The following is a 17,272-nucleotide window of genomic DNA, read 5'->3' on the forward strand; positions in this document are numbered from 1 at the left end:
ACAGCAAAAGTGCTAATTATGTCCGAACAATCAATCTTATCCACCATCTCATGTTCGATAGATATAATGGAGAGTCCATTCATCATTTCTTGTGACGTAGTTAGCGAAGGTAAGACTTAGTAAATTTCAACTTTGAAAAGCTTCGTTCTCCGGTGGCAACTATAACGGGAGTAGTCAATAGTACTCTATAAGCAATCCATGTATTTAGAAAACAATTTTCCATTCATTTCAAATATTTGAGCACAAATTTTCTTTTGAGTTTGAAATTGGGCCGTTTATACGATGTACAATGTTTTTTGTATTACAAAAGATAAATAGGGATACTAAAATATGATGGGCTCTTAAAATTTGCACTTTTAGCGGGGCCTAAAGTGACCGTAATGCTTGCTTTAACTCAGGACCAGCTCTGATCGTTACTGTAACAAATATACTTTGTTCAAATGGGTATCGCATCCCATCCATCTGAATTTTTGCATAAATCATAAAATCCATTGGTTATTACAAAATAAACGATTCAGAAGGTCAAATAGAAATCGGGGGAAAATCTTGATTCGTGGAAAGAAAGAAGATGAGAGGGAGAGAAAAGGATGAAAGGACGACTTGGACGAGAGGGTACCTAGCTCCACAAATTCCACTAGCACTATTAATTACAGAGAGGTGCATGTGATTGCACCTTTCCCCTTTTGACAATCCACAACTTCAAAGCAGCTCATTGAATGGCCCTACCTTCCATTAGACAAACACTACCAGAAAAAGCAAAAGGAAGAAAGGGGAAAAAACCTTCTTCCCTAGCACATAAAGGCAGGGCCAGAGAAAAAGGAGTCCGTGTAACAAAGAAAGATCGAAAGTCCAAAATGGAGGACAAGATGATGATGGCGATGATGATGATCTCAAGAAACCCAGAAAAACCCACAAACCATTCCATTTCCGATCAACAACCCATCACCACTTCCACTTACCCAATTACCTGGAAATTGTACGAGAACCCATTTTATTATCCCAATCAACCAATTCCCCATCATCAACAAATACAACAACAACAGAATCATAAACAACTTCACCATCTCCACCTCCCAATTTCCACTCGTAAAATCTCTGCATCTTTCTGGGATCTGACCTTCATCAGGCCTGTAATGGAATCAGAGCTCGAAACCGCGAAAGCCCAGATAACCGAATTGAAGGCCGAGGTCGAATACGAGCGGAAGGCCCGAAAGAAGATGGAGTCAGTGAACAAGAAGCTGAACAGAGAGCTGTCTGAGGAGAGGAAAGGGAGAGAGGCATTGGAGAGAGTGTGTGGAGAACTTGCGAGGGAGATATCGGCTGCTAAGGCGGAGATTAATCGAATGAGGAAAGAGATGGAGGAGGAGAGAAAGATGCTGCGAATGGCCGAGGTGTTCAGGGAGGAGCGAGTCCAAATGAAGCTCGCCGAGGCGAAGATTCTGCTGGAAGACAAGATTTCAGAATTGGAGGAAACTAAACAGATGCGAACGGAACCAAGTAATCAAGTGTTAGTAAATAATGTGAAGCCAGTTTCGGCAACTACTAATGCTGCTGATATCTTTTCTGTTAAACTAGTTAGATGTGGTTCCGGTGAGAAGTCAACTTTTAGTGTTGATAACGGTGGCAGTGGAATTGCTAATTCTTTGCCCATTCAGCGAAGACAGTCGCCGGAAGCCGAAAATCCGCATATCAAGAGAGGGATAAAAGGGTTCGTCGAATTTCCGAAAGTGGTGAGAGCCATTGGGTCGAGAAGTAGGCATTTGGGTTCGAAAATGGAGTGTCAAAGGGCTCAGCTAAGGATACTGCTGAAACAGAAGAACCCAACTCGATCCAATGGTCTCATTATGAGTTAGTAAGATTATCTCTCTTTTATTTGTCCTTGGTCAGATTTGATCCTTGCTTTTGCTAATTTCTTGTTGTGTTGAGCAAGTTCTGCAAACGGGAGAATTCCCAGCACCCTTATGAATTTGTTTTGGGAGACTCAAGTAAATATATGTTTTTTTTAGTTTGTATTCGTTAATTATGTTTGTAATATATTGATATTATGATTTGTTTTTTTTGTAATATTTTGGTGTATGAAATCAGAAAAGTGAGGTTTTGGATGTGAATTGAAGATTTGTAGTAGCATTAAGGAGTAGTACTATAATAGATTAAAGTGTATAGATCTGGTTCGGGTTTGTGGAGATCATGACTCATGAGTCACCTGCACATGCTTGACTTTCATATACTATGCACGGTTTGCTTTGCGAGGTGAGTTTTGCTCGTCCCCGATACGGTTGTAAACGAGCCGAATCGAGCCGAATATTAGAATGTTCAGATTCGTTCATTAAATTTTTTAGCGAACTCAAGCTCGAGCCGAGCTCAATAAAAATTATAATTAGCCAAACTAGAACTGAGCTTGCCTAGGTTTGGGTCGAACTGGAGCTTATTCACGAGCCTTAACGATCCAATAATATCATATATTTTATGCTCTCATACAGGTATAAAACTGCAAATAAATTTTTCATTTTGTACATAAATATGTTCATATACATATAAAATGATAAAAACATATACATAAGTAAGATTTTGGTAATTGTAAACGTTTAGACTTGTACAAGTTTTAAAATTTTTATTGTATAATTATATAAAATCCCCATGATACACATATACTCCAGGTTTGCGAGCTTAATCGAGCCGAATACTGCTGCGTTCATGTTCGGCTCATTTATGAAACGAGCCTAAAATTGAGGTTCAGGTTTGGTTCATTTAGTAGACGAATCAAACTAAAACGAGTCTTTACCGAGTTGAGCTACGAACAGTTCACGAACGGCTCAATTCATTTACACCCCTAATCCCCAGATAACTAAAAAGTATGAGAAAAATGAATTTCAATTGAATTTGTCAAACACAGCAGTAGTTAGTCTACTGACTGAAAATTTTCAGTGCGAGTGATTATCACATGGTGCCTGTTCGGTCCATCTGAATCGTTCATTGTATTTTTGAACGGCTTGAATTTGAAAAGAGAAAATGTTAGAATGAAAAAAGAGAGAACGTTTCAATCCAAACTGTTCAAAAGTGTATTGAACGGCTTGAATGTGCCCAACGGATGTCACAAGAGATATACGAACCAGGCACCGAATAATTTCTCCTATTGACAACACAAGGCTATGTTAAAGTGTCAGTCTCTTGGAAAGAAGACCGGAGAGTTAATTGCGTGCAGAAAGGCGACAGTAGGCGGTGGTGCTGTCTTGAAGTTACCAAAATCACAAACATTTTATAAGCGGAGAGAAACTTATTTACAGTGGAGTTGTAAAAACTGTCATTATGTGCGATTTCGGTCATTCGTTTTGGTTTTAGTTGGTTTTAATTTAAATAAAACTTTTTCAAAAATAAGTTAAATTTTTCTCCAAAAAATAAGTTAAATTTTTCTCCTAAAATTTTTTTATTTGCATCCAAACTATCCAGAACACTTTTAAACGATTGCGATTGGCTCCGTAAATAACTATTCACAGCTCTTCCTTGCAGCTAAAGATATTGGTAGGCAAGAAACACACACCAAAGGTAGGACAAAAGACATGGATTAGATTATTTACCAAAAAGAAAGCAATTCGGGATCGCCGCTATTCTTATTTTTTGGATTTTTAGTGAAATTCAATGGTCTTCGAGGTTCAGTACTCGTTAAACGAACTCGTGACGGTGATAAACTCCTACGGGTCAATCGTAGTTAGATCTACAACAAGGCGATGCGGTGGCATGCAACTAGTGATGATCAGCCAAGCACACGGTACGTGAGGAACCAGCAAGCTACTACTCAAGTTCATCGACGTAGCTGGTTTTGAATCTTCTAAACTGCATTGCATAATAGCTTTCCCCCATAGTGAATTAAGCAGATGTGTGCTCTGTTTTTATTGTTGTATCATCTGGAATGCCGATACTTGATATTTTGTCTTGGAGTAAATTGACTCGAATTTGGGAATTTTAAAGAGACCAGCCATCATTATCACGATACTATGATCATAAAAAGGTTTATTAGTACATATAATCTAATAACGCTTGGCTGTCAGTGAGGCATAATATTGTAAGCTAAGTAAAGCGATCAGTTGGAGTTGGAGCCAAATTAATGATAAAGAAATCTTCTTATTAATTAAAATGATTCTTCTTAGCTAGCTAGCTAGAGTATCATTAATTGTCATCCAACTTTAGACCTACAAACATTAAGCTATTACTAGTAATTTAACAGGTAGTAAATCAATGCATGTAATCAAAATCACAATAGTTTTAACACAAGAACATGCATATGGAAAACCACATTATTCCTGCTTATAATGACATCTTGATTCTTGACTGAGTCAGTAACGAGTTAGCGTACAGCCTGGCCATCTTCCAATTGTTTTTTAGTGTGTATGTCCACAAAAGTAGCCTTACTTTTACGGGTGAGATTTGCAAACTAAGGTATATATACGTAGGTGGGGACAACACAGTGGAGTGTAGCTTGAAAGTAAAGGACCCTACCCTTCCTAATGGTGGTACCCCCACGGCCGCACCCCAACTTCAAAATCAATTGGAGTACATGGTCTCTCACCCTTTGAGCTTATCCTCCTCTATGGGTGTGCAAGTATGGCTATTTGTCGGGGGCGTTCACATCTTGCTTTTGCCTTTCTGTATGGAGAATAAATTATATATATCGGCTGTGTAAACATTTGTTTTCTTCAAATTAATTACAATGCGTCACACAATCAAAACAGTAGTCCCAAAGAACATTGCGACGTAACACAATATAATTGATTTAGAGAAAACAAATGTTTACACTGGCAGTGTAAATAATTTAATCTCTTTTGTTAAATATTATTTGGGAGGCTCCTAGGGGTGCATGTTAGCAATTTTCTATTGGTGGGCCCACATAGATCATAAAAATTAAACATTGTATGTTGTCGAATAAGACTTGAGTGATGTCAGTATTACCCATTAAGTTGTGATCGTTTAATGTGATCAGGTAATAGACACGACTCTATTAACACGTATTTGGGTCATATCACGTGTATTAGGTGGTATACGTAGAGACCAATTAAAAGGTCCAATATGGTTCAATCTATTTTGATGGGTTATGATAGAACCAGGACTTATAAATAGGTGGTCAAGGTCCCCACTCCAACCCTAGCATCTTTTCTCACACCATCCCATCGTTTGTGAGACTAAGGTCAAGATCAAGAGAAGGGTTTTGGAGGCGGAAGACGAATAACCACACAATAAGGTTTTCATCCTTCATGACGACATGTACGCATCCGGTATTATTTTCTTCAATGGTTTGACATGAGTTCATGGGGTTTAGGGTTTCTTACGAAATCCTACAAGTGGTATCAGAGCCTCTTGTCAGATTATTGAGGAAAATATGAAGTTTTCTCTTCGGTTCAATTAACAAGTTAATACAGGCATTGACGATATGTTATGTCACGCTCTTGATTTTCAACATAAAAAAATAATCAATTTCAATATAAGAATCAGATCATCACAATATATATATATATATATATATATATATATATATATATATTAGAGAGAGAGAGAGAGAGAGAGAGAGAGAGAGAGTACCCAAAAGAGAATTCTCACCTGTTTAACTTACAAGCCGAGTTCCCAATTTTAGAGAAATTACATCAATGGCACTCTAGCCCCAAAATACTTCAGTACAAGTACGAATAAGTTTATTGATTACAGATACTTCATTCAAAAGTGGTTTGGAAAGAATAGTTACAAATACATCTCTGTCAAATCAAGTTATTACAAAGATGGCAAATCACTATCCAAGTTAGCTTCCAAAAGATGTTCTTCCTCATCCAAGCACATAATGCATGCAACTATTTCTCAGCATCGAACCTAAAAATAATAAAGGGTTGAGTTACACTAGCCCAGTAGAAAAAATTTCTACCAATTCTCTATGCTAATATGAAGACAAGTGCAACAGAACAAAATGCATGGAGAATATGGTTCATTCGATGGAAACACAACCAACTCATAACTCTTTTTATGATAGCATGGATGGTACGTTCTACAAAGTCATGTAATGTCCAAGATGACAAGTTGATAAGATGTTCACTACGCAACAAGCATGTCAACATTCCTTACGTTTCAATCAATGATATGCCACAATCTCAACTAAGCATATAGTTCATAAGACAACAAGTAACTCCGACATCCATGACACAACGCTCTTATCACAAGTCTCCTTCGACTGTATTTCCACCCCTTGCGCTACAGAATAACACCTCAAGAGTTATCGTGTTACCACCCTTTGCGTTACAGTAAACCCGAACAACTTGGATCACCGTATTACCACCTCTTGCATTACGAGACCCATTTGAGTCTTTGTATTACAACCCCTTGCATTATTGGACTCCCTACTCCAATCACCAACTCACACACTTACCAAATTAACCAATACGCATACTACGACTTTCCCTTGTTCACCTTTTCATACGTGTCATCATACGTTATGCCAACAATATTACAACCATGCCACAATCATTCCCAAGTAATCAACCAATCTATAAGACGCATTTTGACATAGCTTTAATCAAGTAAAATTCCTATTCTTTCCTTACTAACGGAAGACCAACGTAATAAGGATAACTTAGATTAACCCAAGGAATTCAAGTAAGCATGCTTGAAATAGGTTAGGAGGTGTCCAAAAGGGATTAAAAGTGATCGGGGTTCAATACGATTGAGAGAACTCAAAACAGCACAAAGTTGTCCAAAGAGGGGAGGGATCAATCCCTCCTCCAATTGGGATCAATCCCCAAAGGGCAAAATTCCAGATTTGTGAGGGATCAATCCCCCCTTGCATGGAGATCGATCCCCAGGCGATTTTGGACGATTCCTACATATTTTTGACAGACTTTTTTTGACAGACTTTTTTTGACAGACTTCAAGGACACGAAGGAGGATGATCCAAACTCAATTTCCACACCCAAATCAACATATTGACACATAGAGAAGGAGAAGAAGTCCCTACCTTGAGCCAAAAAGCGAAACCCAAGAGATTCGAATAAGCCCTAGCTCCAAGCTTCTTGAAATCAACTGAGATCTTCTCTCTGAGTTCCACCCAACGCGATACGAGCCCGGGGTTGCGTTCTAGAGGTGAAATGAAGATGGATTCTTGAGGTTTTTGGTGGAGTTTTGAGTGAAAGAGCAAGAGAGAGAAAGAGATGGTAGAGAGAGAAAGATACAAAGAGATACTTCTATCTCCTACACACACACACACACACACACACCACCACCACCACCACAAAACAAACCACACATTTACTCCCTCTAGTTTTCATTCTATCACTTTAAATCCCAATCCAAACAATCACCACATTACTCATATTTTCCCAATTTGGCATTTATAAATCATTCTCGTTAATTAGAAATTTAAAAGTCTCTACATGTTAATACATAGAAGATACGATTTCACAACTATTTCGTAAAGTTGCAATTCTGAGTAGGTGATTTATTTAATAGTTTTATATGCTAGATTTCTACATGTTCGTAATTGCAATCAATGGATGCTGTTTGATTTTTATGGGCATGTGAGATTCAAGAATCTAGATTGTTTTTGTTTTAATAAAAAACAAAACAAAACAGATAAAATCCTAATTGCTTGCAACGTGATGCAAGAGCCGAGAATCAATTTTGTCTCTTGGTCATGCGGCTCAGTTTCGTTACTGTGATGGGTTAATGGTTTTTTTGGTATTTGCTTGTTTGAATAAAGAATTAATTGGGGCATAAATTCAATTCATACTGGATGCTTGGGAAAAATCAACGTGGTACCGATCGCCTAAGTGGTCTCTCATGGTGATTTTTTTGGGTTTGAAGGTAAAAGTTTTTGAGATGCATAAAGTTACATTTAGATCCATGCGGATAGTGATCAGCCTAAAGGAAGGTTATTATCTTACCGGATTTTAAACGGTATAAGGTAGTTGATTTTTTGAATAATATAGTTCTAGAATTTGCATATGCATTTAATAGTCAACCCAAAGGAAGGCTTTTGATTGGTCAGGCCTATTTTATATTGTTCATGTTAATTAGCCTTATTGGTGAGAAGACCACTTGCATGTTGTAATTATTGTCCAAAGACTTGGTTATGATGATGCGTTAGGTTTCTCAAAAGGGCCCACCATTGAAGACACAAATATCAAATTTTATTTTATTTGTTTAATTGTTTGCCCCTACAATTAGACCAAGTTTTGCGTGATAATTATAATCAAGTTTTCTTATGTTTATCATTGCACTAAAGTAGCTAGATATTTGTAAATTGTGAGCTTTTCTTTTATGATGTTATAGTGAATGCATCTTCTATATCTGCCAATTTGAACAACATTCCAGTTCTTATGGGTTTCAATTTTAAAAAATGGAAAGAGCATGTTACAATTCATTCTCATGGTTATTTGGGCACTAAGAAAAGAAACATAAACCCTAAGGTTAAGGGAACGGCAGATACTGGGACTTCACAAACAACTGTGCAACAGATTCAGCATAAAGGTGTTCCCTGTTTCTTTTGCAAAAGGACTGTTGGTCATGTAAAGAAGAATTGTCCCAAATATCACATGTTCCGCCCTCGATTTTTAACATAAATAATCAACCTTTTCGATAAAAGATCATTGCATAAGATAAATAATACCTAAAAGAATTCCCACCTGTTTAATTTACAAAAAAGTCCCCAAGTTAAGAATTTTACAATATTGGCAACTGGCCCCAAAATAGACTTAAGTACGAATACGAACAAGTTGATAACTTACAACGGTTTAGTCAAAAGAAAATTCATGAATGAATAGTTACAAACCCTTCTTTATCAAAAGAAAATTAGTTACAAAGATGATTAAGTAACCAAGTATAGTTAGCTTCCAAAAAGTATTTCACTTCCAGGCACACGATACAAGTAAGTTATTGTCCAGTATTTGAACTTGAAAAGAAAGATTGGGTTGAGTTATACTAACCCAATAGGAAAATCTCTACGAAATCTATATGTAATGAGATGACAAACATGGACACAGTGAATCAAGCTAAATGGCAAGTCCTTGTTGCAAGAAGTGAACTATTAATGATTCTAAATCATTAGAGTACAAGGAATAAGCACACAATGATAAATCCAATAACTACACGTACTAACACCATTTATTAGTATTAAAACACTCTCACACGCATATGCATACACACTCCTTCCACCAAATTTTCACCCCTTGCGATTCTACATTTCCACTCCTTGCGTTACAGTAAACTCCACCCCTTGCGATTCCGTATTTCCACCCCTTGCGTTACGGGAAACTCCACACATTCCAACATAAACAAACACGCCACAAAATACCTCATGGGTTATAACAATCAAGGCAACAATACAACTTTCATAAAGATATACAATCCTCAAGCCATTAGGTGTTCCACCTGAACCATGTATAATAATCAATCACTAATATCACACGTAATTACCACATAACATATAAAGAAAGAGAGAAATCTCTATCAAAGTGGGTTTTGAGCAAAACCCTAAGTCTACCAAGAGCTAAAAGCTTGAATCCACCAAAAACAAGCTCCGCCCAAGTTTTGCTACAAGATCTAGAATTGATATAACCCAAAAACAAGATAAACAAGTATAGATCAATAAGTGATTGAGAGGAGAGAGAGAAAAGCGTGATTGAGAGCCAAAGAATGAAAACAAAAATACAAAACTTACCCCTTATTCACCAAATGCAAGAATCAAGTGAATTTGAGGTAGGAATCTCTTGGATCTTGAAGATTTGAGGTAGAAATCAAAGGATTTGAGTGAGATTGTAGTGAGGTAGGTGAGAGGGGGTGTTTCTAGAGTTATTTCGTGGGTTTTGGTGTGAAAAATGGAAAAAGGGGGATATTTATAGAAGTCTGAAATGTGTATTGAAATTTCAGAAAATCGACAGCAGGTACCGGTACTGGGCGATTCCCAGTACCGATACTGGAACCCCAAAGTGCCAAAACAACCCAACTTCTGGACAACGGGTACTGGTACTGGGCAAAATGCAGTACCGGTATTGATTAGAGAAAAATGAAATTTTACCAACGGTCATCAAATCGAACCCCACTTGCTACCAACACCTTCAAACATCATCGCCATACCAAAATAAAATCTTCCACATATTACGATTAAAGAAAAAATAAAATAATTTATAGGTCTTTACATCACAAGTGGCTCACAAAGAAAGGTAATCAATTCAGTTTTGTTTGCTGTGAATTTAATTTAGCTGAAGTACCACCCAACACTTGGTGAATAGATACGGGTGCAACTATCCACATAAGTGTGCCTATGCAAGTCAAAGAGTCAAACACTCAATGATGCCGAAAGGTTCATTTATATGAGAGACGGCAATAAAGTTCGTGTTGAGGCAATTGGAGTCTATAGACTTAAATTATAATCTTTTTTTTATTTGGATTTGGATGAGACTGTTTATGTGTCATCATTTAAACGGAATTTGATTTCTGTTTCCTGTTTGGACAAATTCGGTTATACTTGTTCATTTGGAAACAGAGGTTTCAGTCTTTTCCAAAATTCAAATATTATTGGTATTGGATCTCTAGTTGATAGTCTACACAAGTTAGACTTAGATGCCTCTCACTTAAAGTTAAATGAAACTTTGCATGTTGACAAATATCGTACGAAGCTAAAATTACTTAATGAGAACTCCTTTGTATTGTGGCACAAGCGTTTGGGACATATCTCGAGAGAGAGAATTGAAAGGCTTGTGTCAAGTGGAATTCTTGATCCCTTTGATTTTTCAAATTTTAAAATCTATGTTGATTGTATAAAGGGGAAGCAAACAAACATAAGGAAATTTGGTGCCAAAAGGAGTTTAGATGTTTTAGAAGTGATACATACCGATATCTGTGGTCCATTCCATACGGCTTCTTGGAATGGTCAACGATATTTTTTCACTTTTATAGATGACTATTCTCATTATGGGTATCTATAATTGATACATGAAAAATCACAGGCATTAGACGTATTTAAGGCCTATAAAGCAGAAGTTGAAAATCAACTTAATAAGAAAATTAAGGGCGTTAGATCTGATCGTGGTGGTGAATACTACGATAGATACGATGGATCAGGTGAACAACGTTCATGGCCTTTTGCAAGATACTTGGAAGAATGTGGAATCGTACCTCAATATACCATGCTAGGGACACCACATCAAAATGGTGTATCTAAGAGAGGAAATCGAACACTTAAGGATATGGTTAGAAGTATAACGTCTAATTCTTCTTTACTAGATTCCCTGTAGGGAGAAGCCTCAAATACTGCAGTTTTTATCCTTAATTGAGTGTCCAGTAAAGCAGTAGTTAAAACTCTGTACAAATTGTGGACTGGAAAGAAACTTACTCTTAGGCATTTCCATGTCTGGGGTTGTCCAACTGAGGCTAGGCCTTATAGGCCTAACGGAAGAAAATTGGACTCAAGAACTGCTAGTTGTTATTTTATTGGATACTTAGAAAGGTCAAGGGGATTTCAAGTTTTATTGTCCTTCCATAAATACCATAATTGAGACGAATAATGCCAAATTTATTGAGAATGTTGAAAGTAGTAGGAGTGCACAACCCAAGAATTTTGAATTTGAGGAGGAACATATTGAGATTCCTATGATTCATGTTGAGACTGACGATGTGGTCACACCTGTCTTAGTATAGGATGCGGGTGCAAACCACTAAACTCTTCCTGAGTTGTCTCCTACTAATACGGAAAAGCCCCAACAAACTCAATTGGAGGTGCCAAGGAGATCCAATAGGAGAAGAGATCAGCGATTTCAAGTGATTATATCGTTTATCTCAAAGAACATGAGTTTGATATAGGAATTGGAAGATGACCCCACATCTTTCAGTCAAGCCAAACAAAGTGTTAACTCCCTAAAATGGATGAATGTCATATTAGATGAGTTAACGTCAATGAGTGATAATGATGTTTGGGATCTTGTTGAATTGCTTGAAGGTGTCAAACCCGTTGCTTAGCCAATAATCTTGCTTTCAAATAAGGTTGAAAACCCCACGCGTAGGGCTAAATCATTGAGAGCATAATAAACCGGTAAGTCCGAGATCGTACCACAGCGAATCAGTAATAGCTTGTTCGAATTGTAGGTTTTATGTAAGGATTGTGGCGTTTATTCGGCCAACTATCGATTTTGCCTTGAAAATGAAAATACTAAGGCGAAAAGACTAAAAATGAGTTCAATGAACTAAAAGAGGCAAGTCTAAGGATCATCCATCCCGTGACTAAGGCCATTATCAATTCTCGAATATAACTCAAGTGAGAGTCACGACCGCGCGCTCACACTCGAAAGATTTAGCTTTGAAGATTACATTTATCAAAAGATGTGATTTATCAGAATTAAATCAACTTGTTTTACTAATGAATCAAACACGTAGGAGGCCATGAGCTCTAGGTATACCGCGTGCCTAGAACGTTTAACTAAACGACATGTTAAGAAGTTAACACCCCTAACTTAGACAAAAAATGGCTAGGTTAATCCAATTATGAAAAATCATGCTTTAAGCCCAAGGTTCGAGAACAAATAACAACCTAAATCATTGGGATAGATTAGCCCAAGGCTTAGCCAAAAGACTACTCAATCATACTTAAAGAACAAAACATAATAGAAAAACGAGACATGATATTTAACCGTAGGAAACGAAAATAAACTTGATTTTATAGAAGATCTAACAAGTAGCTACAATTTTAATGCATGAAAAAGCATCACAACACTTAAACTTACTTGAGTTCTTGAAGATTGAAAGCTTGAAAGACTAAGAACACAAAATGAAAAACCTAGAAAGTAAGAAAGAAACTTTAGTCCTAAAGCTAACTAATGGTCATCCTAGACATTTATGAGGGAGAGAGCTATATATACACATTTGCTTCTTTCTCTACAAAATATCCCAAAAACATACTACTAATGGAAACTTTTCATAAATGAAAAATTGAAAACTGTCAAAAATTTGCCTGGAAGACATTGGTATCGATACCTATACAAAAGGGTATCGATACCCAGTGGCTTGGACAACTACGGGGTGATTTAAGGTGATTGGTATCAATACCATTTTGCACGGGTATCGACACCTATCTGTTAAGACAGATTTTGCTTGGCTGAACTTCGGCCATTTTGAATAAAAGCAAGTAAGTCGTAATTAATGTATTTTAATTTTGTGCAAACTTAAAATTAATCTTCGTAAATATCTCTTCTTTTTTCTCATTTATTTAGGTTGTTCCACAAGTAAGGAACATGAGGAACATGCAATTTTCATATTTCAAGGATTGATGCTTTTGCTTTGGGCGTGAGTAGGTCAAGAAGAAAAAAATTTGAAAGAATAAATTGCTACTTATAGACTTTTGTCGCCTACGTAATGTAACTCAAATAAATAATTATATTTATTTGAAAGTATAATAAGATGTTATCTGTTTTTTTTTTTCCGTTTCCCTTCTTTTATGGTACATGAATAAAAAATATATGCTTGCTTTATTCCAAATAAATTCACTATGATGTAAGGATAGTTATCCAAATAAGTATTTGGAAATTGATTGGATTAAAAAAAATGCAAATTGTTCGAAAATGATTGAAAAATGCATCGTTTGTTTGTTTTTCCATGCAATTCAATAGATCATGTTTTCATCCATGGGTATATTTGGAAATACAATTTGTAATCCTATCCCATCTTACTCCAATCAAACAAGAGATTGTGATTGGTAATCACAATCTCATGATTTAATCTTTACACAATCAAACACTCACTTGAAATTACACTTAGTATTACTAATCTTATCTCCTTACTGATTCAATCTGATCAAAACATTTATCAAACATGGCCTCACTTCTTTTTCATCTCTTTCGTTCCTTTTTGAAGCTCCAAACAAAGCCTAAAAGATGGAGTAACATTTGACCGGCCATAAAGACATTTGGAGAGAGAGAGAGAGAGAGTGTGTGCGCTTGTGTGGAAAGAGAAAGGAAAGGAGGGGACCAGCTTTTATGAGTTTTGTCTGTATTCCGGAAGAGGTGCGAATGTTGGGAGCATAGGAAGCAATACCCAAACCCCAATTTTGGCTGAAAATGGCGGCACCGTAAAATCCCCAAACCAAATAAAATAAACCCTTCTGTAGTAGACTCAAACAATCATCTGGGCTTTGTGTGTTCTACTTGTTTGTATTTCGAAACATCTGATTTCCTTGTGAATGGTTGAAAGTTGAAAGCAGTGATTAAGTACTTGCTTGCTGTGGTTGTGAAGATGGGGAACGGAAATAGGAGTGTTGTCGCAGATGGTACGGAGAAAGCCAAAGCAGCAGCAAAACAGTGCGATGTTGGGTTGGGTTTAAGGACGCAAAGCACCGAACCGTTCCCTAGTACCGGTATGAGGATGATGATGCCTCATTATTCTCAGAGTATGGGGGTTGTTGGTGCTGGTGTTGATGGTGGTGGTGCTGGTGCTGGTGGTCCCATTTATTGCAACCAGGTTCCATGCTTTACCGATTCCTACGATGTTTTCGGTTCTTCTAGTTCTTCTTTCAAATCCTCAGGTCAAGCTCCCTCTATCTCTCTCTCTCTCTCCGAATGTCAAATACTTATTTTTATCTACTGTTTGTTCATTTCAAGATTAGAGGATAGAGATTGAAGTACTCAGTATTAAGTATTTTTGAAGGATTGGTGGGTATTTGGTTGCAGGAGGGGACATGGCAGCAGCTGCTGCAAAAGTTACTTTTACAGAGACTCAGTGGCAAGAGCTTGTGAGGCAGACCACCATCTACAAGTACATGATGGCTTCTTTACCTGTTCCTCCACAGCTCCTCATTCCCACTCCCAAACCCCCATCTCCACTTTCTTCTGCTCCTCAATGTACTGTATTAGTAATTAGCTCTTCATCTCTTTTCTTTTCTTTTTTCTTTTTGGCTTTTTTTTGTTCAAACACTCAATCTATTATTACCTTGTTTCTGTTGTCTATTTTACCTCTTGCTTTTTGACCCATTGGTGTGTGCTTCTTCTTTAACTTCACCCATCTCTCTCACCCATCTTCTCTTTGGTCCAAAGGAAATTTTCCTGTCTCACCCCTCAAAGGGTTTGTTACCAGCTCTAACAAATTTCCAACTTTTTCCCAAAACCCCATAAATTTTAACCACTTTTACTTTATTGGGTTTCTGTTCTGAGCAACTCAACTTTAACACTCAAAACTCCGGACACAACTCCGTCGGTTGTTCGATACATATGGATCGAACAGCTTCCGAAAAAGTTAGTGTCTGAATTTGTGTTTGTAGACTTTTTTATTTTGATGTTTGTCTTGAATTTTATTATTATTATTTTTTGCTTTAGTGGTTAGAAAAGTGTGATATGATGTTACAGTAATGTCTTTCCAGTGTCTGGTTTCTCGAGAAACTCGGATCCAGAGCCATGGAGGTGTCGAAGGACAGATGGGAAGAAGTGGCGGTGCACGAGAGACGTGGCTCCAAACCAGAAGTACTGCGAGCGGCACTGCCACAAAACCAAACCCCGTTCAAGAAAGCCTGTGGAATTACCTTCCCAGTCCCACAACAATACCCACTCCCACACCACCACCACCACCACCAGCTCCAAAACCAACATCACAAACAACAACTTGAACACCCACGGATCACTTGCTAACACCACTGCCCAGAAGCCCACCTTCCACATTCCAACCATGGTGTCTGGCCCAACATATGCCCAGCCCAGGTATGTTTAGGGACACCAGTTTTCTATATTGAATCATATATTATTGAACCCAAGCTGTAAATACTCTTATCTGATAGTCCTTTACTCCTTATCTGATGTTATTTACTCTTTCCTTGTTCTTATCCTTATACGTGATGTGCATTTACTGCTGGTCCCATACAAGCCAACAAATTTGTTGTCACATTTGGTAAATGGAGGTAGCTTGTTATTGAATGAGAGTCGTTTAGCTACAAGAATATGGGAAAAATTTTCAGTGCCGGGTGGGTACCACGTGGTGCCCGCTCGGCGCATCCGAGTTGTCCATTGCGTTTTTGGACGGCTCGAATTTGGAGAGAGAGAAAAAAGAGAGAGAAAGTGTTGGGGTGAGAGGAGATAGAGTTTCAATCTGAATCGTCTAAAAGTGTATTGGATGGCCCGAATGTGCCAAGCGGGTACTCACCAGGAACTGAAAAATTTCTCCTAGAAAATGACATGACACAGGGACCACATTGGTTTGTTTAATGGTTCATGGGTGTATTTTTTTTTTCCTTTTAAGTGTGTGTGTGTGTGATTTTGATTTATGGCATTTGTGATCCATGAAGGTGCACAGAGTGGCTCATGAAAGGGGACTCCGTACCCGGGTCCACTTTGGACCAGCAATGGCAGCAGCAGTTGATACAATCATCCTCAAGAGAAGGATTGAAGAGGTACAATGAGGAGAATTACAGGAATTGGTCTGTTTTTCAACAACATTATGATGAACAACAACAATCAATTAACACGAACTTGAACTCGTATTTTGACTTGGACGATGGCCAAAGATCAAAAAATCATCAGCAGCGCAAAATGGCCTGTCTACAAGGAGGTTTTAATACTGACCAAACTCAGACGACTAGGCGTTTCATCGATGCTTGGTCATCGGAAGAGAGGGAGGCAATGGATGGAATAAGCAACAAGTTCTCTGTTTCTTCCAAGGGGAAGCTGCCGTTATCATCCGGCCTCAGTCTCTCAATGTCCCGCAACGATGGAATTGATGAAGAAAGTCGAAATGCTCATTTGGGTCTTGGGATGATGGATCCAGAAAGTGAAAGGGGTGGTGGGTGTTTCAAATCGCAATGGCTTGATCCTGTTTCGTGGATGGGTTCACCTCCGGGGGGACCATTGGGCGAGGCCTTGTGTCTCGGCATTGCTAGTACTACTTCAAAGGAGGCATATAACGTACCTTCTCCTCACTGCTATAGCAACAGCTCCACCACCAGCAGTTGCAGCAAAAGCTCGTGTGAAGATGCCGGCCATGGGCTGCTGCATTTTCACTAATGACAAGCACTATAGTTGAGCTCAGCTCCAGTTTTTTTTTCTTTCTTCAATTCCACAAACAAATGTTCCCTTAGATTTCTGGTTTATTTGGTTCATTTGCTACCTGAAGAGATGCTGTGGATATTGCTTTTCATTATTTAGCTACCTGGTTGTGCATATATGACATAAGACTGTCTGCATGGTAGGGGGACATGGAAGAACAAGTAGCCATAATATAAGATCCTTCTGCTGTGTTTGGAAGATAGGGAAAATGGGAGGAAAGAAAGAGGAAA

The 17,272-nt window shown here is 37.9% G+C and overlaps 2 protein-coding genes across 2 annotated transcripts; both read left to right on the plus strand.

Annotated features, from left to right (window-relative positions):
* The first annotated feature begins 563 nt into the window (after positions 1 to 563).
* LOC131316512 (protein BRANCHLESS TRICHOME) lies at positions 564 to 2,108 on the plus strand. Its single transcript, XM_058345909.1, has one exon. It carries the CDS (start codon positions 717 to 719, stop codon positions 1,851 to 1,853), a length of 1,137 nt encoding a protein of 378 aa, XP_058201892.1. The 5' UTR covers positions 564 to 716; the 3' UTR covers positions 1,854 to 2,108.
* Positions 2,109 to 13,911: 11,803 nt separating this feature from the next.
* Positions 13,912 to 17,160, plus strand: LOC131316601 (growth-regulating factor 8-like). The gene is made up of 4 exons (XM_058346024.1): positions 13,912 to 14,539; positions 14,685 to 14,855; positions 15,371 to 15,704; positions 16,286 to 17,160. Exons 1-4 carry the CDS (start codon positions 14,251 to 14,253, stop codon positions 16,998 to 17,000), a joined length of 1,509 nt encoding a protein of 502 aa, XP_058202007.1. The 5' UTR covers positions 13,912 to 14,250; the 3' UTR covers positions 17,001 to 17,160.
* Positions 17,161 to 17,272: the final 112 nt, after the last annotated feature.

This window comes from Rhododendron vialii, chromosome 2a, assembly GCF_030253575.1.
Source record: "Rhododendron vialii isolate Sample 1 chromosome 2a, ASM3025357v1".
NCBI classification, from domain to species: Eukaryota; Viridiplantae; Streptophyta; class Magnoliopsida; order Ericales; family Ericaceae; genus Rhododendron; species Rhododendron vialii.

Excerpts from the sequence above, each read along its gene's own strand:
- LOC131316512 (XM_058345909.1), top strand. The coding sequence starts at position 717 with ATGGCCCTACCTTCCATTAGACAAACACTACCAGAAAAAGCAAAAGGA.
- LOC131316601 (XM_058346024.1), top strand. The coding sequence starts at position 14,251 with ATGGGGAACGGAAATAGGAGTGTTGTCGCAGATGGTACGGAGAAAGCC. Across the intron at positions 14,856-15,370 it reads ACTTTCTTCTGCTCCTCAAT|TGTCTGGTTTCTCGAGAAAC; the intron begins GTACTGTATTAG and ends ATGTCTTTCCAG. Across the intron at positions 15,705-16,285 it reads CCAACATATGCCCAGCCCAG|GTGCACAGAGTGGCTCATGA; the intron begins GTATGTTTAGGG and ends TGATCCATGAAG.